Here is a 25,535-nt window from a genome sequence, read left to right on the forward strand (position 1 = left end):
AGCACAACAATAAAAAGGTCCAATAGCACCTTTACGACCAACAAAGATTTATTCAAGGCGTAAGCTTTTGCATGCATGCAAAAGAGAGCCAGTTTGGTGTAGTGGTTAGGAGTCGGGACTTCTAATCTGTCATGTCAGGTTTGATTCTGCGCTCCCCACATGCAACCAGCTGGGTGACCTTGGGCTCGCCACGGCACTGATAAAGCTGTTCTGACCGAGCAGTGATATCAGCACTCTCTCAGCCTCGCCCACCCCACAGGGTGTCTGTTGTGGGGAGAGGAATGGGAAGGCGACTGTAAGCCGCTTTGAGCCTCCTTTTGGTAGGGAAAAGCGGCATATAAGAACCAACTCTTCTTCTTCTTCTTTTGCACTCTTCCTTAGACTAAATGAAAAACCATCATAACTGTAGAGATATAAGGCAAAAGCAAAATATGGCAAATTAATAGACTGTGTCATAATATCCAGATTTAGCCATATGATGGCATATGATAATTCTTTGCTAAAACAGCTTATGTTTTGAGTTTAGGTGTAGTTCACAAAAACATTGGAGAAATAAAACTGTCCATGTTAGTAATTAATGGGTGACACTTTTCCAGTTGTTGCTGGCCCCATCCATCTCCACCCAAGCGTGAAACACCCCTGCAGGTGACAAGCTGTGCTGGCAAGTATCTTGTCCTGAGACCAGACAATTAAATTCATAATGACATTACATATTACTAACATCACATTACAGTCACATTGTAAGAAGAGGAGGAGGAGGAGGAGGAGGAGGAGGAGGAGATTGTAAGGGATGTGGATATAAGAGTTGAACGAAGTTAGCATGCATTGTGAGATAATAAATCTATGTCCTTGTTGAGTCCAGGGTATGCCATTGTTTTGAGTGTTGTAATAACTTCCATTTCTGCAATCTCCCTTTCGAGTCTGTTCTTGAAGTTCCTTTGTAATAAAACAGCTACTTTGAGGTCCCTTATTGGAAGGCTGAAATGTTCCTCTACAGGTTTTTCAGTCCTGTGGTTTTTTATGTCAGACTTGTGTCCATTAATTCTGTGGCGGAGGGTTTGACCTGTTTGCCCTATGTAGATAACAGAGGGGTGTTGATGGCATTTAATGCCAATGTTAGAATTTGAGCAAGTGAATAAGCCTTTGATGGTGGAGGTGATGTTGTTAGGTCCAGTGATTGTGTCATTGGAATGTATGTGGCAGCAAAACTGGCAACAAACCCAGATGACAATATAGTTGTCAGCAGAGCTTGTCATTTGCAGGGATGTTTCCACACTTGGGTGGAGATGGATGGGGCCAGCAACAACTAGGAAAGTGTCTGCCATTATTTCTCCAATGTTTTTGTGAACTACAACTGAACTCAAAAGAACTGATAAGCTGTTTTAGCAAATAATTATCACATGACATCCTATGGCTTAATTTGGATATTACGACACAGTTCACTAATTTGCCATAATTTGCTTTTGCCTTCTAGCTCCACAGTTATGATAGTTTTTCATTTAGTCTGAGGAAGAGTGCATGCACTTGAAAGCTCACACCTTGAATAAATCTTTGTTGGTCTTAAAGGTGCTACTGGACTCTATTTTTGTTAATTGCTTGCTATTAGAGTTTTAAAAAAAGAAGTCAATCCCCCCCCCCAAATAAAACCCTTATCTGCCTCTTCCTTCATAGTCTGGGGGTTTGGACTGGGTGACGAAGCAGAAAGGAGTCAAATCTAGCATTGTGGCAACATAATGAGCTTTGGCATGCATCTTGAGGGCTTTTCCCTTTACATTAAGTCTGACATTTGCAGGCAAGTTCTTATACCATGCTGGTGATCTACTGGCCATAGGCATGCATCTTGCAATTCTGTGGTGTTTCTTTGTCACAGCTGGCTTCCTGGGCTAGAAACCTCAGCAGAAGAGGCAGCATCATTATGTTGCCTTTCATATAAAAGGCCATTTTATGAAATTTCCAACAAAAATCCTGCAACTTAGAATGTCTATATTTTTTTAAGTATTAGTTCTCTAGAAAGAGATAAACATGTGGCACTTGGTGGACTTTGTCATAAAGCCTCCCACTCAGTAACTGGCTGCTCATTCAGTGTCTGCAAGGTCTAGAGAAAGAAAAAATTCTTACACTTGTTTGAAGGGAAATTAAGATTGTCATCAAACTGTAAGCTACAAAGACTGATTGGGATAAATTTAGTTCCAATGAGGGAGAGCCTGTGGCCTCTGATGAAAGGAGCCTCAAGGTCAGATAAGAGGCAAAAGACAGTTACTGAATCGTTCAGTTGCCATATGTTGCAAATTTTATTTTGGTAAATACATTTCAACCACAATATTCATATGCCTCTTTTCTGTACAAAATACTTGAGGCGACTTATAACATAAATCGCCTAGATCTTTATTGTATTATTCATTCATTCAATTTATTGACCGCCACTCCCAGAGGCTCGTGGCAGTTGACATATGTCCAACTAAAACCCCATTAAAACACATTAAAACCCCATTAAAAGGACTTTAATAGCAACAATCAACAGCAAGTAAAGATGGCGGAACCCTCAACCCTCCCGCCCCATATTCATCTTCTAGAGGGAGGAGAGAGGAGAGACAATTCAGATGATGTCCGTTGTTGGCAACAGGGGAACCCAATTGCTCTTTCTGCATTAACCTGGCCTCAACCATAGACTTGGCGGAAGAGCTCCGTTTTGCACCCGGGAGCTCGTTCTACCAGATTGGGGCCAGGAACGAAAAGGCCCTTGCCCTGGTCGAGGTCAGGCATGCCTCTCTTGGGCCGGAAACTCTTGGGAATTGCTTTAGCTAGGAAAAGTTCTCACTTGATTATTTCATTTCTGCTTACTCTCCGCTGAGTTCACAGAGTTCATTTAAATCTCTTATTTGTACGGGGACATACAACCCCAATGGTTGCCTACCACTGGTTCTTCTTCCCTTATGTCATTCAGGGCAGTGGTCCCCAACCTTTTTATCACTGGGGACCACTCAACGCTGGGGACCACTCACTGGGGACCACTCAACGCCTTTTACTGAGGCCTGGGGGGGGGGTAGTTTACTCCTCTACTCTCAACCACTGCCCTAGCGCTCTCTGATTGCTATGGTAATGTTTAAACATCCCTTCAAAATAAGATACAGACACGTCACAACAATGAAGTGTGCTGTAAACGGCTGGGGGGGATGAAGTAAAGGGCCGGGGGGGGGGAGAAGGCGTCCTTCGGGGCCCACCTCCAATTAGTCGAAGGACCACATGTGGTCCGCGGCCCACAGGTTGGGGATCGCTAATTCAGGGGACTATTTGAGACAGGGCTTACCAAAGTTTGGCTCTTGAATATTGGGCATTGATCATAGAATCTGTTTTAAGTGGTAGAGGTAAACCCTGGCTCTGTTTTTTGTAGTGTCTATAGAATGTTTCTCTGAGTATGTGTTATTTCTTTAACCACAGCGTTTGAAATCAAAAGGCAAGATACTGCTCAGAGAGAATATGCTGGGTTTATGGAAGACTTCTGTATTTAGACCTTAACACTAGTTTTACTAGATCCCTCCCCCTCCCCAAATTTTTAACACTGTAGTCTTTTATGTCACGGATTCACCATAGCAGACTAGTTCATTTTTAAAATTAATCTTGGTTGTCTTCATCTGTTTGTATAAGCTGATTACATTTTACAGTGCTGTATAAATAAAATATTGGCCTGTTTCTTAGAAGTTTCCTTTTGTGGTATATGCTGATTTTGTCACCCTCATCAGCTCCAATTTTGTGTAAATGCTCTGACAAACTTAATTACATCACAACTGGTATTCTAAATTGGTACATCCAAAGCTTTCAGGAATATTCCAAAATCTGAGAGGAATTTCAGTGAGGTCAGAAAAGAAGGAACTTATGATTCATCACTGTTAAACTGTTGCAGCTCTTATAACAATGTAGGAAAGGATTGGGTAAATAATTACTATCCTTGTAAATTTAGGGGAAAACCCTACTAAGTTCTCAGGAATATGGCCATATAATTTTGTCTTGGCTTAAAATAGCATCAGAAGCAATGAACTAAACACCATGAGTATGACAAAACAAAAGCAGAGTCTAGTGGCACCTTTAAGAAGTTAATAGTCTGAGGAAGAGTGCTTGCACTCGAAAGCTTACACCTTGAATAAATCTTTGTTGGTCTTAAAGGTGCCACTGGACTCTGATTTTGTTTTGTTGTGTTGCTTCAAACCAACACGGCTAGCCACTTGAATCTACCATGAATATGAGACGGATTTGGAAAGCAAAGCAGAAACCTAGGCCGTGTTACTCCTAAGGTTGTGTACTTTGGTCGCCGAAGCAGCTGTTCCAGCCCAAAGCAGCCAGTGCTGCGGGGGCGGGAGGGGTGGCACCAGCGCCACCCCTTCCCCCCCCCCCCACGGTGCTGGCTGCTTCGGGCTGGAACAGCTGCTTTGGTGGCCAAAGGGCACAACCCTAGTTACACCCTTTATTAGTGTGTTGATCTCAGCAGCCTTAGACTGGAGTTACTATGCATAGGCACTGCCTTTTAATATATTAGAAATCTGTTGCTAGCTACCCAAAATATATGGTTTTCATTGGGAATATGTTTCCATCTTGTATTTTCCATGATCCTAAAGTGTTGTAATTGGGAAAGGGGAATTGGTCACTCTCATAAAACAAAGTACGGATAAACCGTATTCTTCCTGCAACATCTAGTTAGATCCAAAGGGTTGCTTCATGTGCTACAGCAAAAGCAGGCTCATGTGTTTTTACCATGAATCCACCGTTCCATTTCTGAAACATTTGAAGGTTATTCTTGTGTTTCCAAAAAGACCGCAAGCATGAGCTGCATTTGTGATGCCTTTCAGTCATGCTTTTCCTGTGTCTCTTCAGACATTTGTGTCCTTCAGACTTTAGGGGACACACAAAGCATGTAGTGTACCTGTTTACAGCAGTCTCTTCTAAAAAATGTGATTCTGCAATGTAGATAAAAGCTTTAGAAAACAACAAACCAAGCCTGAGTGAAGCATATGGGATGGCTCCTGCAGAGGAATTTGCATACAAGAGGTACACAGTAGTCAAACTTAAAAAAAAAAATTACAGGAAGTTTGCTGTATTGCTCTTTTCTTTATTCTTTCTTATTAGCCTGACTCCCTCAGCCTAGAAGAGTTGGTACTTATATGAGGATTTTCTCTACCAGAAGAAGTCTCAAAGTAGTTTACAGTCTCCTTCCCTTTCCTCTCCCCACAACAGACACCTTGTGAGGTAGCTGAGGCTGAGAGAGCCCTGATAGTACTGCTTGGACAGAACTATCAGTGCAGTGGCGAGCCCAGGGTCACCCAGCTGGCTGCACGTGGGGGAGCGGGGAATCAAACCCAGCTCACCAGGTTAGAAGTTGACGCTCCTAACCACTACACCAAGCTTGCTCTCCTTTTGTAATGTTGTTGTTAGGTGCGAAGTCATGTCCGACCCATCGCGACCCCATGAACAATGATCCTCCTGGCCTTCCTCTCCTCTACCATTCCCTGGAGTCCATTTAAGTTTGCACTGACTGCTTCAGTGACTCCATCCAGCCACCTCATTATCTGTCGTCCCCTTCTTCTTTTGCCCTCAGTTGCTCCCAGCATTAGGCTCTTCTCCAGGGAGCCCTGTCTTCTCATGAGGTGGCCAAAGTATTTGAGTTTCATCTTCAGGATCTGGCCTTCTAAGAAGCAGTCAGGGCTGATCTCCTCTAGGACTGACCGGTTTGTTCGCCTTGCAGTCCAAGGGACTCGCAAGAGTCTTCTCCAGCACCAGAGTTCAAAAGCCTCAATTCTTTGATGTTCAGCCTTCCTTATGGTCCAACTCTTACAGCCATACATTGCAACTAGGAAGACCATAGCCTTGACTAGACGCACTTGACTAAACCGCCCTGAGCCTCCGGGGAGGGCGGTATAGAAGTATGATAAATAAATAAATAAATAAATAAACAAACAAACAAACAAACAAACTTTTGTTGGCAGAGTGATGTCTCTGCTTTTTAGGATGCTGTCTAGATTTGCAATAATAGCATATAGTAAATTGTGAAATGTATCTTCCCACTCGATGCCCATGTTCTGTTAACTGTGCTATTTCTATGTATAGCACAAGCTCTTTTAGATTTCATTTCCCTATTTAAACCTTTGGAGATTTATTATCTTTGGCTATGACTGTAATAAAATACTCTGGACCAGTCACCCAGAACCTGTATACAAAACATAAATAAACAATACTTCCAACAATCTACTAAAACAGCAAACAATCGTTTGTGCTTCTGACCTTGCACTCTTGACACTTTATCTTGTCCATATTTGAGTAATGGCAAAGTCTTCAATATGGGTCATCTTCAGTGGCTATTTAATGTCAGGAAGGCTTCTTTCCTATCTGTAATAAGAGAAGCATAATGCAATTTAGAAACCAAGCCTTATGCACATAACGTATTGCTAATCTTTGTTCAGCTGTTGACTCTTTAAAACCTATTCTCTCTTAGAAAAATCTTGGCTTAATAGCTATACTTCCTTCACAGAACATCATGTCATGTACAGGGGCTTGAAATTTTATATCTCAAATCATCGGCGTTCTGCAAGGCCTGCAAAACGGCTCTCTTCCACAAGGCATTTCATTGAGGCCTGAATAAACTAGTTGCCCATAAAATCTGTGGGCCTCCGACTCATCTCCGTTATTCTCTCCACCAAATAGGAACTAGAACAACAAGACCCGTACCATCTGCAAAACAGCCTAAGAGGCAGCAAAACTACCAGTTAATTCAATGGAGCGCTGGAATGGTTTTAATGGTATTTTGACTGTGATTCTATAATAATGGATGAAGTTATGTAGTGAACTGCAATGAGCCTGCTTGCAGGGAGGGGCAGTATATAAAACTAATAATAAATAAATTCACCCTAAAAATTCAGATATCAAAAGTGGAATTTAAACATGCTAGCTTCATTCACAGTTGGCAACACTATTACTGACAAATCGCAGACGTGTTGCCAACTCTGAATGAAGCTAGCATGTTTAAATTCCATGTTCCCTAGCATTAAACATGAAAGTAGAAGCCCACTTAACAGTTAACACTCAGAAATCTGATTATTCAGTGTTGGTGCCCTGTTGATTGCTGTCAATCACTATGTTTGTATTGCCATTTAAACTTGAGTTCTTTGGAGATTTAGTGACGACCCTGAAGTCTATACTTACAATTATTTCATAAACTGGTCATCAGTATTCTCTTGTTAGTAGTAAGCAAGCTTTTGCATCTGTCTTGCTTCCATAGATTGCTGGCCATCCACAAAGGGGTGGTAATTTTTCTCCAGGTGACTGGACTGAGTTCCTCAAAGTTACAATAAATGCTTACCTAGTACTCTGGTTTCTTAAAAAAGGTAAAGATATCCCCTGTGCAAGCACCGGGTCATGTCTGACCCTTGGGGTGACGCCCTCTAGCGTTTTCATGGCAGACTCAATATGGGGTGGTTTTCTAGTGCCTTCCCCAGTCATTACCGTTTACCCTCCAGCAAGCTGGGTACTCATTTTACCGACCTCGGAAGGATGGAAGGCTGAGTCAGACAAGTATAAATGCAAGTAAAATTTTTGCCGTGTTTTCTTTACAGAAAAAAGAGGCAAGAGCCACTGTTTATAAACTATATTCAGAAGGTAATTGAGTACAATGAATCTATGCAAACATAAGACAGTTCAGTAATAAAATTCAAATACGCACAAAGCTACATACAGTTTTTAGTAAAAAAGGAGCAGGAAACCACAATATGTGTCCCAAAATCCTCAGTACACACAGTACTATTTTATCAAATAAAGTTTTGGGTTTGTCTTGTAATAATTCATTGCATTCTAGAAATGCAACCTTGTTTAAGGCTTGATTTACCAGTCTTACAGGGTAACGCCTGTCAACCAACAGAACTGTCAGATTGTGAACTGCTTAAGATTTATAATGTAAGTAAGTATTTTTGTCAGTGGGTTTAGTGTGAAGTTGAACCCCACCCAAATCCATTGGCAACTGTCAATTTTCCAAGATGGCAAGTAAAACTGGGAAGATATTTCCCTCTGACACTGAGCTTAATTCTCACAAATTGGCTATTGTTCTAGACTTTCTGTCTGGCTGTCTTAATCGTAGCCTGACAGAGAATTCACATATGTCTAAGGATATATTGGAAAGGGAGCATATGTAGTAACTGGAGTGGCTCCCAAAGTTGGCAAGATAATTCTATGTAAGCCCTCCTTTAAATAAATAAATGTTTCAATTTGATCCACATTTTATATTCAAACTGATGTATTTGGTTGGGACAAAAAGTCTATTGCCCAAATACTGGAAGTGATGCAGGAGTGAGCACAGACCTCTGGCTCAAATGGTAGACATTGTGTTGATTTTGGTATCATAGGATCTCCTTTAGAGAAGCGGAAATAAGATTTTATCCCCACCCTACCCCCAGTCTATAGCAGAAAGAAGAGAAAAAGCTGGTTCCTCAAATGGAAAATGAGGCGATTCTGCTGTCCTGGACCCTACTTCAACTAAACAAGCGTTGCCATTTTTTTCAGGCCAGGGCATCTGAGAATCCACTTTTTAGTTTTGATTCTGAGATGCATTTGAAGATTTATATGGAGTATCCAGTATGTAAGCAGTAGAGTGATGATTGAAGACTGGCGAGACCAGAGTTCAAATCCTCACTTAGAAGAAGTTGGTTCTTATATGATGCTTTTTCTCTACCAGAAGGAGTCTCAAAGCGACTTACAGTCACCTTCCCTTTCTTCTGAGGCTGAGAGAGCCCTGATATCACTGCTCGGTCAGAACCGTTTTAACAGTGCTGTGATGAGGGTCACCCAGGGTCACCCAGCTGGCTGCATGTGGAGGAAGTGCAGAATCAAACCCGGCTCACGTTCCTAACCACTGCACCAAGCCATGAAGCACACTATGTAATCTTGGGCCAGTCATACACTCAGCCTAAGTTGTAAGGAAAAGAGAGGGGGTGGAAGTATTTCCTTTCATACACAAAATATTTACTCAACTGTCTCAGTGAAGGTGTTCAAGACGTATGTCCTCTACTCTTACAAGGACATCTTTCTTTAATTGAGTTTCAGAGTATTACTAGTGAAAGCTATATATTTAAAATCAAATGATTAATGGTTAATTGCATGTAGTTTTTGGAAATATAAATAATTTAATACTGAAATACTGTAATATAGATTATAAAGTATGGACCTAGGCCAGGTTCAGCGCTAGGTTCCCGGAAATGTGGAAAGCTACACCCTTGTGTGGGAGAGTCTCTGGGAGAGAGAGGACATAGGTTCAAATTAACTCCCTCGTTTATTTCTGCTGCGGCTGCCTGAGCCTCAGATAAAGGGCCCTGGAGGAAGTTGTGGCACAGGAGCCCATCCATAGGGGCATTTTCAATCCTCTGGACTCGTATGCCCACTCTTGAATAATAAGTACATGTGGTCCATTTTTTCTGCTATTTCATTGTGAATTTTGCTATGGTGGAAAACATATGGTGGAAGAAAGATCAGAAAGACAGTGTTATACTATGTAGGTTGTATGATTGCACATCTGGGCCACCTTGCACATTACAATTTAAGAGTAAACCTCAGCAACTGATTTTGAGTGAATAATTCAGTGAATTATTCTGGGTTTGCCTTCACATAATATTTGAAATTTAGTTGATACTGTTTCTGCTTGAAACTCTTTTTGTATGAAGCTGTCCTGTGTTTCTGGGTTCACTGTGGAAAAGGAAGTGGGAAGACCTTACTTAAATATTATTTTAAGCATACATGTGTCTTCATACACTGATATAATTGCCAGAATGCCTGTAGTCTAGAAGAGTCATATGCTATAAATCTGAGATGACAGCATAAACCTATGTTGCTGAATTTTTATGTATCTTATTGTTTGTTTTATTTATTTACCGTATTTGACGACTCCCCAACATTTCCACTCAAAATACAGTACTATGGGCCAGTGGTCCCCAACCTGCGGGCTGCGGCCCGGTGCCGGGCCGTGAAGGCCATGGCGCCGGGCCGCAGCTCCCTCTCCCCGCCCCCCCGCAGTAAAAAACTTCCCAGGCCGCAAGCCTGCGGCCCGGGAAGCTTCTTACTGCAGGAGGGTGGGTAGAGGGAATCAGGGCTGGGCTGCGCCTGCGCGGCTCGATGCGGGGCATGGCCCGCGCGGGCGCAGCCCAATGCGCGGGCGTGGTCTGATGCCCTGCGGGTCCCCAGCCTCAGAAAGGTTGGGGACCACTGCTATGGGCCACTATGGGCAGCTATGTCTATCCCAACTGAAGTGCACCCGGCGTATAGGATGACCCCCCCCCACTTGGAGGCATGTTTTTCAGGGGGGAAAGTAGTCTTACACGCCAGCAAATACTGTATTAACCGCCACTCCCGAGTGGCTCGTGGTGGTTTACAAAGTCCAATCTTCTGTTCCTTCCTGTAGTAATCTTGTTCTGAGAGAAAGTTTGGCTGGCACCTTTCAAAGGAAGTATCTTCAACAAACATTTCCTTGTTCTTAATTTCCTAAATTACCATTCCTCCAAAAGGAAAATTAAATCCTGTGGCATGGAATTATGCAGGTCTTCCAAGGTGAAGCAACTAAATTTTGATGGTTTTGTAGAAAAAGTGCTTTATTGACATAACTATCTTGTCAATTATAAAATGGGATGGGAAGACTTTATGCTTTTCTCTTGAACTATGTGTTTTCTGCATTAGGAAGACAGTTTGACAGTGTGAATGATCTACAGTCCATCACATCTGGATCCCTTGCTTTAAGAAAAGACAGCCAGGTTCCAGAAAACTAGTCTTTATATTCATGTGGGAACAGCGTTTTAAATTTCTACAGTAAAACTTAGCTATCTGGCAATAATCAGCAGTATCTAACTTCTTGAATAGTCCTCCCCAGGCAATAAGAACTTGGGACAAAGGCAATATTGGAGCACCTGGATACAAACACTAGCCCAATGTCTACCTTAAGGAGAAGAGCTGTAAAGGATGTCTGAAACGTAATCATATAAGATGCCACAAATGTTATATTTTCTGTTTCCAGTCTGTATCTGGAATTCTGTGGTCTTATTAAAATAATAAATTGCTGAGAAAAAATCTAACTGAAAAAGCAACTTTATTATGATACTGCCCTAGTTACGTAGTGTCAGCTACCATAGTGCTATGTTGTGTTTCCCTAGCTAGAAGCATCATACTCGAGTACTGTAGCCGTGATGTGTGTTAAGCGCTCATACTCTGGGTATCCTCAGGTAGTAGCTGATGGTGGAGCCAGTCTCTGTGTTGGTAGAAGGTAAGACTGGCAGGAACCCTTTTTGTGTATTTCCCATCTAGATTATTGTCTGATGCTACCTGTGCACACAAACCTTTTTTAACAGCTCACACACAATATTTTTATTTATTTATTTTATTTGACTTGATTTCTATACCGCCCTTCCATATGGCTCAGGGCGGTTTACATACAACATCATAGGGGATACATGGAACGAGTCAACATACAACATAGTCAATATACAACAATAACAACCCAACGGTGGTTCTAAACAACAACTTCAGTGATCCCAACAATCTTAAAACCGCCTGCGGCGCGCGGGCGCCACGGACTAAATAAAACAGAAAGGGCTTGGGGGGAAGAGTTAGGGCGGGCTCTGTACAGGATAAAAACTCGGAGGAGCGATTCTCTCCTCCGAGTGTCAATCCTGGACCAAGGAGGTGATGAGGAGGCGCGCAAAGCGCGCCTCCCCATTGCCTCCTTGGCCGCCATTGCCTCCACTTCGATGCGGGGAAAGGAGCAGGGCCGCCGCGTCTTCGAAGCGGCGGCCCTGCTCCCTTCCAGCCGCACGCCCGCCCAACTCTGCCTTCTCCCGACCGCTGGAGCGGCCTCGTCGGGTCGCGGACGCAGCGAGGCCGCTCCAGCGGCCGCGAGAAGGCTGCCGCGAACTCCCTACCTTCTGCCGATGACTCCACGCTTCCCGAGCACTACAACAACTGACTTCGCCCGCCTGAAATGGCGGCGCTGACTCCGACGCCGCCAGCCACCCGAGGCACGCTCGCAGCCCCGCCGATGCCTTGCTACCGCGACAGGCCGCCGCACCATCGCCTCCGGCTCCAGAGCCTCTGCTGCCCAGCTATCGCGCCACGGCCAAAGGCCGAGGACACGCCCGCCCCACCGCTGCGCCGCCGCCGCGCCTGACCCACCGCCGTCCCCAGCCACTTCGCCACCCGCCTTGGAGCAGCCCGCCATCCACTGGCGCCTCACCAGCCACGGGCCGACACAGACGTTAGGCCCCCTTCCCATCCTGAAACCCCGGCCCTGCCCAACGCTTCCCCAGTCCGGGGGGGGGCGCGCAACAACGCTTCTGCTGGCTCGCACAACCGCCCCAAGCCATCTAGCGTCCATTTTATTTCGAGACAAAATGGGCTTAAATTCTAGTAACAATATAACAAGCTAAGCTCCCTAGAGAGGCCAGGCTGCTTCAGGCCATGGAGGGGATGTCAGAGGTGCGGGGGACCTGTGGTCAGTCTCAGGCAAATGCCTGGTGGAGGAGGTCCCTTTTGCAGGCCCTGTGGAACTGTGGGAGTTCGGGCAGGGCACTGATCTCTTCAGGGAGCTCGTTCCACCAGGTGGGGGGCCAGGATGGAAAAAACTCTGGCCCTCGTTGAGGACTGATGTGCTTGTTTGGGTCCAGGGATCAACAGCCAGTTGGCAGTGGCGGAGCGTAATGCTCTTTTGAGGGTATAGACGGAGAGACGGTCTCTCAGGTACACTGGGCCCAGACTGCATATAGCCTTGTAGGTTAGAACCAAAACCTTAAGCCTGATCCGGAATTCAATTGGGAGCCTGTTGAGTTGTTGAAGTATAGGCCGGATATGAGATCTTCACGGTGTGTTGGTGAGAATCCTGGCTGCTGCATTCTGCACCAGTGTCAGCAGGAGAAGGAGATAAGTGACTCCTTCAGTTGTTGGGTTGTATATAATGAATGGACGGATGGTCTTTCATAACTCATGTTTGTCCTGTACGTTATACATCCCACTGTGTGTGAAAGAGAAAACATGTATTTGTTTTCTGTCCTTCTCATAAATCATTTGTAATGTTCACAATACTACTCAGCAATACCTATGACAAAATCCTTGCGTGTGTACTGCCTTTCCATAGTGTGTAGCATTAACTGGAGTTCATATCTCATAACCGAAGATGGCTACTCTGTCTTGGTTAAATGTGTGTTCATTCAAGAAGAAATACCTGAGGAATTGGCGGCATACACAGGCAGGCTAAAAGCTGAAGCTTAGAGCTCACAGGTGACAAATCTCTGGGAAATGAAATTCTGGTTCTCCTGATAAGTTCACAGCACATGATTTCTATCATGCTTCACTGGTTCTTCACTATGCCACAGCTGCTTCTTAGACCACCTGAATATGTCATTCTGAACTCTTGTGTCAAGTAATTTCCACTCTGTCTGGCAATGGATGAACAAATATCTCATGCTGCCACAAATCTACTGGAGTTGAGAGTAGATGGGATATATATAAAATGTACTTACACTCCAGTCTTGAGCACACTAACTGGTATTAAACCTACTATCCTGTGCATACAATTGAAATATATCCCCCTTACCTCAGAGTAAAAAATGTGTATAAAATTAGACTGAAATTCGACTAACTCCAGTTAGAGTACAATAAAACCAGAGCCCAGTAGCCCTGAATAAATCTTTGTTGGTCTTAAAGGTGCTACTGGACTCTGATTCTATCGTGCTACTTCAAACCAACACGGCTACCCATTAGAGTAGTTTGCACTTCAAGATGCTTGTTACAATATTTTATGTGGAACTTAAAGACTTCAGTGCAGAACCTTGAGTTATTAGAATGTGTGGTTATTTGCAAAACTTTGTTTTTACAAATATAAATAGGTAGATTCATTGAAGTTTAATTTCTGAGAAGAAAATTCAGTATGACAATCTAGAGGAGGCAAAAATGACAAAATCATAATTTATTTGATTTGTTCCTAATTTGCATGTTACACCACTTGTGATAACCCTTTTCTGGATTTTACAAGTCTGCCAGCTTTGTTACTTGCATATAGCTGCTTGGAAGCCAAGTTTCTGGCTCTAATTTCATCTTTATAGTATGGGATATATCTAAGGAACTACCAGCAGAAGTTGCTGACAGATACATTCCCCCTCCCCCCCAGTCCTTTTTGACCATCCAGAAAGGTTATGCCTGGAGTAATAAGGTTTATGTGGAAAATAAACCAAGTAGTTTGGGTGCTGCATTGAGGAGAGAGACCTCCAGCCCTTCCAGACATGGGTCTTTTTGTCAAGATGGGTCTTCTGACGCCAGGCATAATGTTTTGGGGAAAGGGGTCTAATGAAGCTGTTGGCAGAAGGGTAAGTGGAGAAGATCTCCTTGTGTTATGCTGGTGGTTGGTTAAATTAAAACCACCCATGGCAACAAGACTTCTTATATGTAACTCTGAAACGAGAGCTTTCTTAGTAGACTTCAGCTGAATTTCATGTATCCTTAGACATGTGTAGAATCCCTAACTTGGGTTCAGCATGCTCATTCAGAACTGTTAGAAGCTTAGGGGAATTAAGCAATATCAGAGGAAAACTTGTCCCACTTCCACAGCCTAACCATCTTGAAAACTGACAGGCTTACCAGTTAGGAGGGAACAAAATGTGGTTTAAGGATCTTTACCTGAATAGTTGATGCGGGTGAAGGAGGAGAGTGTAAAAGTTGGCTTGAAACTCAACATCAAGAAAACGAAGATCATGGCATCCGGCCCTCTCAATTCCTGGCAAATAAATGGGGAAGAAATGGAGATAGTGACAGATTTTATTTTCCTGGGCTCCAAGATCACTGCAGATGGGGACTGCAGCAAAGAAATTAAAAGACGCTTGCTCCTGGGGAGGAAAGTTATGGCAAATCTAAACAGCATCCTAAAAAGCAGAGACATCACCCTGCCAACAGAAGTGCGTCTAGTCAAGGCTATGGTATTCCCAGTTGCAATGTATGGCTGCGAACGTAGGACCATAAGGAAGGCCGAGCATCAAAGAATTGAGGCTTTTGAACTCTGGTGCTGGAGAAGACTCTTGCGAGTCCCTTGGACTGCAAGGTGAACAAACCGGTCAGTCCTAGAGGAGATCAGCCCTGACTGCTCCTTAGAAGGCCAGATCCTGAAGATGAAACTCAATTACTTTGGCCACCTCATGAAAAGGAAGGACTCCCTGGAGAAGAACCTAATGCTGGGAGCGATTGAGGGCAAAAGAAGAAGGGGACGACAGAGAATGAGGTGGTTGGATGGAGTCACTGAAGCAGTAGGTGCAAACTTAAATGGACTCCGGGGAATGGTAGAGGACAGGAAGGCCTGGAGGATCATTGTCCATGGGGTTGCGATGGGTCAGACACGACTTCGCACCTAACAACCTGAATAGTGTGCAGACAAGCTCAAAGAGCCTATTAGGAGCCTATTATGAAAACCAGATCTTCTCCAAAAGAAGTGTTAGAGTTTATTTAGGAAAATATAGGGTATAGGAAGAGCCTCTTGTGGTGCAGAGTGGTAAGGCAGCCGTCTGAAAGCTTTGCCCATGAGGCTGGGAGTTCAATCCCAGCAGCCGGCTCAAGGTCGACTCAGCCTTCCATCCTTCCGAGGTCGGCAAAATGAGTACCCAGCTTGCTGGGGGGTAAACGGTCATGACTGAGGAAGGCACTGGCAAACCACCCCGTATTGAGTCTGCCATGAAAACGCTGGAGGGCGTCACCCCAAGGGTCAGACATGACTCGGTGCTTGCACAGGGGATACCTTTACCTTTACCTTTAGGGTATAGGAACTGAAAGGGTGCTCAAATATAAGAGCAGTGAAATTGTACTCAGAATGATATTTGTATGAAGAGAGGGTAGAATAAAAGTTTAAATAATAAATAAAGAGTAGGGATGGGCACAAACCAGTTCACAACCTTGAATCCATTAAGGATTTTGTTTGATTCATACCCCCTTGATCCAGGTTCAGAGGAGGTGCCTTCCCTGAATGCTTCCTGAACTTTTGGGGTTCATGTTTTGAGCCATTTAAACCAAACCCAAACAACCCTGAAGCAAATTGGCTGAGTTTGGGCCAGCTTGTTTTACTTCCCCCTGCTTAGAAGTGGATCCTTAAATTGCTGCCAGCCATTTGGGCAGTTCACTTGGCTTGGAAAGCAAAATGGACTAACCCAGCCAGTTCATTTCAGGACTCAGTACATGAGATGAGAGAAATTTAAAAAGAGCTGATACTCTGGGTAAGTGTGAATTGCACCGGGGAATGGCCAAAAGGAGGGATGGAAGAGAGGATTTAAAGAAGGGGAGAAGAGAAAAGGGATGAACTGAGAGAAAGAGTATACCTGTCCTCAGTCTGAGGAACCAGATAGAGTACATTGTCTGTTTTGATGATTTAGCGATTGAGAGTAGGGGACTTCAGGAATAATAGAAAGGTATACTTCTGTGCAGCAAGGCACTGTCCCAGGCTACCAAAGAAAGAAAGGCAATTTCTACACCAACAGAGGGGGTGTGTCTACGCAGTTTTTACTGACAGGGCATCAGCAGTTACAGGAGCCAACGCTAAGTGATATCTAAGAAATAATTTTGAAGTACAGTGAATAACACAAACTGAAATTTTGCATGGTCTACAGATTGTTTTAATTATCTATATGTGACTAAAAGCCAAAAATAATGAATCAATTGAAGTAATCCCTGTTATCTTAACTTAATGGATTTTCACTTCATTAAAATGTATGTGTGTTGAAAGAAAAGTACGCTAAATTTGAGAACCTGTGCAAATGCATTTCATATTGATTGCTGTAAAGAAAAAAAAGATGAACTCTTGTTTCACAGTCCTCCTTGGAGAAAGAATTGTTTCTGTATAGAGATAGCATTTTATTTCCCTAATTAGTACAGCATGATTGCCAAGAAGCTACAGAGCAATGCATTACCTAAACCTTGGCTTGGTTTAAGAGTGGCAAAGCGCAAATGTTTTTCAAACACTTTTCACTTTTTTTGTTGCTTCTGTATGGATCTGCCTGCCATATGGCAATGTGTGATTACTTACAAGAGCACTGATTTAGGCACTGTTTCTTGCATATGTTTAACCAAACAGTTTGGCCATTATTTCTTGTGGGTTCCTTGAATAATAGGTTTAAGAAGTAAGAATTCAGAAATAGTTCTTGGTCGGAAGTGGAAGGCGAGTTAAGCCTTCCAAAGGAAGGGAAGTAGAAGCAAAAAATACCCTCCTCTCTTTTTAATTCCTTTTATCCTTGCCACACTTAACTAATCTGGGTAATGATGTCATTGACCAGGAGCTGGAAGTTGGAAGAGTGTGTTTACAGATTATTTACTTCATGGCACTATTAACAATGTTCCTGTCTCCCACTCCAGTTTCCATACTCCCCCCCCCCCGAGAATTCCTCAGTGGAAAGTGTAAAACAGTCTTACTCCTCCTCCCTTTTCCATAGCAAAATGAGAACTGTGAAAATACATGGCTCACATCTTGCTGGGAGAAGATGCATCTTCCTCCTAACCTGCTATCAAGATGTTCTTTTGTATTTGTAATGTCAGCAGGAGAAAACAGAACTTCAGTGATGGAGTTCTGCAGTTAACCAGTTAAGTGTTTCACCAGTTGTCAATTAACTCAGACTGGTCAAGTGTTAATTAAACTGTTGGTTATTATTTTCCATTCGCTTTGAAGCTTTTAAAGCTCTGCTTCTTGGGATATGCTTTAATGCCTTAAACTAGGTCTTGAGAGGGCTGCAAAGTATTATCCAATAAAGCATGTTTTGTGGCCTGAACCATTTGGTATGTAGAAAATGTGAATTAATTCTTGGATTGTACCTTAGAACTGGAGGTCATTTGACTTTTTTCTCCTGTGGGTTGAATCCCCTTCCCACACCAAATGTACACTTGCATCCTAGTTTAGAAGAAAGGGGGTGGGGAAGCTTGCACTGCGTTTGAATAGATGTTGATGGCAGTTAGTAGCAAGATAGCAGTCTTGACATGTATGAGTATCAAAGCACTCAAAGCACTGTGGTTCTTCTTTAAGCCCCACCCCCAATTCTGTGCATCCCTTTATTAAAACTGGAGAATGTGCTATAATCAGTGTATGACAGCAGCCATATTTTTATCTTGGCTTTTCTTTTAATTTGAGGGAATTGAGAGGCAGTGCAACTGCAGTTTGGCTCTTCCGTGGTATATTGCTTGCCAGGAACCTTCTAGTGCATGGAACTTCTTACTTTCTGTTAATCAACAACCCTTGTATTTTAGCCACATGTGTTCCTTCGAGTTGCACTGATTATTTTTTTAATTCTTATCTCCAAAGGTTCACTATATCAAAATTGAGTAGAATAGGTTTGAGAAACATTTTGAGTAGAATAGGTTTGAGAAACTGTTTTCAAAATAAATATAGTGATTTGTATGATAAGGGAAAATGAGTCTTCATACATCCCTGTTAAAAGAATGCTTCAATAAACATTCACAACTTTCAAAAACAGTTAATGATATCAGGTCAGCAGGATTGAAATATTAGTGATTTTAAATTATCTTTCACCTCTTTTCCTCATGATTTATAAAGTACCTCAGTTAAGCATAATGTGTCTAATTCCAAATCAGGCTACAGAGTGTGGATTAATAAATGAACAAAACTGAGTTAGAGACAGATAGAATGGGTCCTCTACAAACTGGAGGGAAGATCCAGGTTTTCAGGAAAATATATTACCTGGGGAAATGCCCCTGGGGTTAAAACACTTCTAATTAGTAGCCATAGTTCCTATAGCTTTAAGGAAAAAAATGCCAGCTAAGCTCTCAGTTTTGGCATTTTGGAGGTTGCCAGGCAGTTACAATATTTTTGAGCCTTTCAAGCCTTGGTTTCTGTAAATTATAACTACGGTGGGCAGGGAAGCAGGGTGGGCTTGGAGCCAAAAACAGCCTTGATGGAAAAGGACTCTCCAGGACTCAGCAATGTCCACCAGCAACTTCCTGCGTCACTTGGCTCAGCCTGGTGACACCAGCCATTGCAGAATCAGTAGCCTCAAAGGCTGAGGATGGGAGCCAGTGGTGGTAGGCTGACTGGTGGATTGAGAGGGCAGAAGAAGGCATAAAAAGGGAAGGTTGTGGCACATTCAGGGAAGGGAAAGTGGAAATAATGTGGGAAGGATACATGGAGAAATGAGATGTCCTTGTGGGTGCCCCACTTGAGCATATCTGCAGAAACTATTTCAGAATGAATGTAATAAACCAGTGAATGCAAAGATATTTATATGTAAGCGTAAGTCCAAATGAAGAAAACAGAAAGACCAGATGGTAGATGTTTTTTGTTTTTTTAAATTATATGTTAGGAAAGAATCTTGCAGTAGCAGGGAAATAGTATAAGATCATATGGCATCATAATTATTTTCCTTTTAAATTCCCTTCACAGTTTTCCATTTCCACTAGACAAAAAAAGGATATATTTTATGGAGAAGCATAAGTTCTTCATTTGGCAAAGAATATCTACTGTAAGCAGAACCTAAGACAGCTCTGCCTAATGAGAGATGCAGATGGGGTGCTCTAATCTACCAGAAAGATCAAAAACAACTGGCCCTTCGGCCTGTGCTGCTTAGTTTTCAGTTGCGGTTCTGAGTATGGCCAGTTGTGTGGATTGTTAGCATCCAAGTTGGTGCACAAGAGACTGGAAACCATTTCATAGTAGAGGCTACTACTGCAGGTGCTGAGTTACACAAGACATCAGCTGTTAGGAGGAAGTACTGATTGATTTATTTATTACATTCATTAATTCTTTTTATCCTCTTCAAGAAGCAGGTATAAATTAAATTTCAAAATATTTTTGTCACTTAATATGTTCAGTAGCATATCAACATTGCTATTAAATGCTCTCCCCCCCCCCCCCCCCGCATTCTCAGAAGCAGTGAACTGATTTGTTAGAGATATAATGTGTTTCAGGTTGCATATGAAAGCTCATCTTTATGTGGAGAATTCATTTCTCTTTGAACTGGAAACAGACTTTCCAAAAGTTTCCCAGTGCCAGACATATTTGGCTATGTCTTACGGCTTCTTGTATAGAGTTCTAATGAGTTTGAAGGTGAATATTAGTGCACATACATATCTTAAGCTGAAATTGCTTTACTTGCATCTAGGATGAATTGCATGACCTTGGTGCTTTTTTGGGGGATAGCTATTCAAAAGAGCTGCTGCTTTTGAACATGCTTAGAAGTTCTGCAACTTCTCTTTCTATGGAAAAAAAACCACAGCCTACCTTTCAGTGCAGCTACTGTACAAAGCAAGGAATGTTCAGAGGAAGGAGAGGGTTTAATTCTTATAATTACTGTGTTCGAATCCTCATGATACAAATCAAACTCTGGAATCCAGCTCAGCCATGTCTTGTTTCTAGACCTCCTTGTACTCTTTCTGTTGCCTCTGCTTCTACCTATTAGTCCTTAGACCTCTTTCCAACTGTGTCTTCCACAGGAAACTGCTGGCTACGTGTATTTGGGATTCTGCTTGTTGTTCATCCTATAATTTAGTCCAGGGGTAGTCAAGCTATGGCCCTCCAGATGTCCATGGACTACAATTCCCATGAGCTCATGGGAATTGTAGTCCATGGGCATCTGGAGGGCCGCAGTTTGACTACCCTTGATTTAGTCCAACAATAGAACTGGAGCTTGTGGCACTTTCTCATTGTCCTGAAACAGCAGTCTGGGGCCTTAGTTTGCTTACTAAATATTAGAACAGCTGAACCACTGGAGGCCAAAAATCCTGTGGTGTTTTTGGCTGACCATTTGATAACCAGATTTATACGAGTAAAACACAAGCTGTCCTCAAGTTGCTACCGAATCTCATTTATGTATTATTTTTCATTTGATAAACTCTGGCATGTCATGGATACTTCAGTCCTGTAGGTAAAATGAAAGTTAAGTTCAAGTTAGAATGCTACCATCCTGGTTATTCTGTTTTTATATACAAGTGGTCATCGCCTGTTTGTCATTTAAAGTGGATCCCTGCATATTCACTTGAACTAACTTTCCTGCTGATGAAGAGGAAGCAGGCATCCCCTTTGACTGCCCAAAAAGGCTATGCTGGGGATCTGCATGCACAAAAGCCATGAGGGGCAGGAGCTACAGTAAGGGAAGGGATTGGGTGAGATTGAGTAGAACAGCTGGCTGGATTCAACCCTGTTACCAAGGGCTATAATGTCTGTTTCAATTTTAAATCTTTAAAATCAGTCCTTTAGTAATTTTAATGATGTATGTACATCTTATAAACGGCTTCCTGAAAGTTTTTATTCTCCCTCCCCTTTTTAAAAGGCTCATTTGTGTTCAGATTTCCAGGCAGGAGCAGAAAAATGTTTACATAACAGTCCCTATCAGATGGGGGATTTTTTACTGTACTGCCTCCTACCCTTCTACCGCAGCCTGTTTAACATGGAGCAGGGTCAAAATCTGAAAGACACAGAAGAATGCCCAATAAGCCAAAATGCAGTGAATAATGTAACTCCCTATGAAATGAGAGCTCCTACTGTAGGAGTAATAAATGCAGTGAGTCCTTTCAGCCAAAGAAGCAAAAGTGGGTGATTGGAATTGCTACCCCCACATCCAGCCTCGTTTGCGGAACAACTGTAACAATTCTGTAACAATCAGTTAATCCTCTTAAAATGCTAAAATGTTTAGGGCAATGGGGAGAAGGAGACAGAAGTCAAGGCATTCAATAATACCTGCTTTAAAGTGTGGATGTTTCTGTAGGCCTTTGCCATGCTGTGTTAAGTATGACCCCTCTTCTAGACTTGCTGAAGAGAAAAAAGATGTGCAGGAAATCACAGGTCACCAGGGGGTTGGAGCCTAACAGTGCAATTCTTCTGTTGTACCTTTTGAAGTCAATGAGCTTAGAATGGTGTGCTTCTGTTAAAGCAAAGGTAGTCAACCTGTGGTCCTCCAGATGTCCATGGACTACAATTCCCATGAGCCCCTGCCAGCATTTGCTGGCAGGAGCTCATGGGAATTGTAGTCCATGGACATCTGGAGGACAGCAGGTTGACTACCCCTGCAAATCAAATTAAGTGGTTGCAGTAGCCATGTTGGACTTTGCAGTCTGTGGGTAAGTGGTAGTCTTCCCAGGTGAAATTAGGCAACATAGTTGCTGCTGTTTTCTCAAAAGGATTTTCAGAATTTAATGTCTCTTGTTAAAACTGAATCTAGATTACAATTCCAGCATTCTTTCCTTGTTTTCTTATATAAAACTATTATCCAACCAGCAAGGATTGCATGTTAAATTGCAGCACCAGGAACACCTATCAGCTGCTTCTCATTCACAACACTTACCAATTACGTAGACTCAGCTGACCTGGCCTTCCTGATCCTGTAAATTTATGGTTGGATTACTGCAACACAGTATACATGGGGCAACTCAAAGGCAACCTGGAAACTGCAACCAGTCTGAAATGCAGCAGCCCAGCTATTGTTGGAGCTAGCAGTAGGGAACATATGCTGCCATTTTGAAACAGCTAAATTGACTGCCAGTCTGTTTTCAAGCTTGATTCAAGTCCTTCACAACATGGGACCCATATATCTGAAGTATTGTGTCCTTCCATATATCTCTGTATGCCAGCTATGGTCATCAGGCAGCCATCTGTTGGCTATCGCATCACTTAAAGGTAAAGGTATCCCCTGTGCAAGCGCCAGGTCATGTCTGACCCTTGGGGTGATGCCCTCCAGCGTTTTCATGGCAGACTCAATACAGGGTGGCCTTGCCAGTGCCTTCCCCAGTCATTACCGTTTTACTCCCCAGCAGCAAGCTGGGTACTCATTTTACCGACCTCGGAAGGATGGAAGGCTGAGTCAACCTTGAGCCGGCTGCTGGGATCGAACTCCCAACCTCATGGACAGACAGCTTCAGACAGCATTTCTGCCGCTTACCATTCTGCGCCACAAGAGGCTCTATCTCACCACTTAGGCTAGCCCAATTGTATTGACCAGAACCTGGGCCTTTTTAATACTGTCTCTGTGGAATGGGGTCCCTTAAGAGGTGACGGGCCCTCTCCTAGGAGATCTTCAGGAGGTGCTACAAGGCCTGCCTGTGGGCCAGGGCTTTTGAGGTATCTTTTGGCAGGCATCTTTTAAGGGGAAGGGGATATTTGAGATTTGTTATTTTACTTATGCTTTTAAACTGGAAATGTTTATAACTATTGTAAGCCACCTTAAATCAAAATGAAAGACTGGCTGTAAATGTGTAAATAAATAAAGGGCACAGAAACCAAACTCTACATTTACAGTAAAAAGAATTGTGTCCAGACGTGTTGTATGCCAGAGACACAACATCCATGTCATGTGTACATGTTCCATATATCACACAGAGGTTCATAATCCCCAAAATGAGCCTCGGCATAAGCGCTGTTCGGCATCTTAAGGTTTAGTTAGGCCATCATAATTTTGTGTGTTTGTGAGTGAAATAGAGAATGTAATTAGTCCAGGCAATTTCAAGTACATACAGGAAATAATCAGGTGAGGGTTTCTGGTTGGGGGGGGCATCATCTGTGAATGGAATTGGGGTCACTGTGGTGGGCAGGTAGTTGCGAATTTCCTACATTCTGCAGGGGGTTGGACTAGATAACCCTGGAGGTCCCTTCCAACTCTATGATTCTACTAAGCCTGTTGTTTAAGCCTCACAGGTGTTTTTCTCAAGATGTGTATCAATGGCCTCTACCATCAGAGGCTTGTAATTGTGTGTTAGGATTAGCATACATATATATCTTACCAAATGACTATCTCCATGCACACCACTGCTACTGTACATATTAAGACTAATCATGTGTATATGAACAGTTGCTGTTTATCATAAATTACAGTGGCTGAGGTGAAATTCACAAGGCTTGTTTAAGGGTAATTACCAAATAAATCTAATTAATGATAAATTTAATTTCATTGATGTGTGTTTTGTTTGTATTACAATTAAGCTTGTGCGTGATTGAATTATCATAACTGGTACAACCAAATCAGTTTGCCAGAGACTGGCCATTAGCACTGGCAGCATATTCATACAGGTGGACCTCTAAGCTAAGGGTGCAGCGTTTGGTTTCTTCTCATATCAGACATGATTAAGACCCCACCGTGCATTGGTAGCATGTGAGAAATGTATTTGATGTTGGCGTGGCACAGTGGACAGAGTGTCAGACTGGGTTCTTGGGAAACCCGGGTTCCAGGCCCGTTCTGCCATGGACGCTCTCCGGCTAGACCCTCTTAGCCTAACCTACCTCATGGAGTGTCATGAGATGATGAAGAGAGGAGAATGATGTTGCATACTGCTTTGAGTCCCCTGTTGGAGAGAAATGATATAAATAACCCTGTTAAAAATACACCAGTCTAAATATGCTTGGGATGAAGCATCATGCAAATAGGATTTTTCACTTACTTTTTTCCCCATTCATAAATGTCAACAGTTTTATTTTTCTTCAAGTATATTTTCCTGTAACAAACCACACTTTAAAATTTGGTTGAAAATGCTCTACGCATACAAAAGCTTGTTCACAATTCCACCCTGAGAAACTGTGAGTACTTTCAGCCTGCTGCCAGAGAGACGGCTTGTAAGTTCTATTAAATTTCACATCAGCCCACACACATTCTTCTAATTCTGCTTCAGCCAAGCTCCATAGCTCTTCCCTTTTTCAGGTTTGGAAGGGCTTGTGCAATCTGTTCTCCTATTGCTTAACGGCTAATAACTGGAGGAAGCCGACCAAGTTAAATAGCACAGGGAGTACGTTAGCAGTTGCCACAGAAACAGCCATCCCATGTAAATATCTGACTGCTCTTCTATTTATCATCTGTTTTCAGGGCAGTTTAAACTGCTGGAACAAGACCGGGATATTAAGGAGCCAGTGCTGTACTTTAACAGTGTGGAGGAGGTGGCTAAAGCATTTCCTGAACGAGTTTACGTCATGGAGGAAATAACATTCAACGTTAAGGTAGCCCCTAAGCAAATATTTATTCCCAATGGAATTACTCATGGTTATTTAATTTTTTTGTATAAAAATTATGTGGCAACTGTCTGTTCTGAGGAAAGTAACGTGGGGTGTTTGAGTTGTTCTTAACCTTATGGCTTATGAACTCATTCTGTGTGTGTATACTAAAATTAAGTTTAGTATATGCTAAGAAATGAAGATCTTTTTATAGAAGGGAACCACCTCTCATAAGCATTACTCTTATTTGGTCTCTAATTGTAAATACTGCTTCTAAGCTTTATACAGAGGACCTTTTGTTGTGCTCCTTCCCTTTCTCAGACCCCTTCGATTTTATTTGGTAAGGAAGCAGCTGTTTCATTCACTCTTCTGAATGTCCTCATCACATCACAGTACATATAGTCTCTGCGTAGCCTGTGAAGCGCTTTCAACTCTTTAAACTTGAATTACTGAAGATTATTGCCATTATGGTAGAAAAGGAAAGGGGTTGTAATACCTTAAATCAGTGTGGCACTCAAGCAGAATGAAGTGATACAAAAGCAAAATGGACCCTTTTAGAACTTTCTAAATAAAAAACTTTGTAATAGTT

At 42.7% G+C, this 25,535-nt stretch overlaps 1 protein-coding gene across 4 annotated transcripts in view; it reads left to right on the forward strand.

Annotated features, from left to right (window-relative positions):
* The window catches only part of GAREM1 (GRB2 associated regulator of MAPK1 subtype 1), an 83,647-nt gene that overhangs the window by 37,126 nt on the left and 20,986 nt on the right, over window positions 1-25,535 (forward strand). For all 4 annotated transcript variants that reach the window (XM_077352509.1, XM_077352510.1, XM_077352511.1 and 1 more), the window contains one exon: window positions 24,822-24,952. In XM_077352509.1, coding sequence (XP_077208624.1) covers window positions 24,822-24,952 — 131 coding nt within the window. The remainder of the gene's footprint in view (window positions 1-24,821; window positions 24,953-25,535) is intronic.

This window comes from Paroedura picta, chromosome 9, assembly GCF_049243985.1.
Source record: "Paroedura picta isolate Pp20150507F chromosome 9, Ppicta_v3.0, whole genome shotgun sequence".
Classification (NCBI taxonomy): domain Eukaryota; kingdom Metazoa; phylum Chordata; class Lepidosauria; order Squamata; family Gekkonidae; genus Paroedura; species Paroedura picta.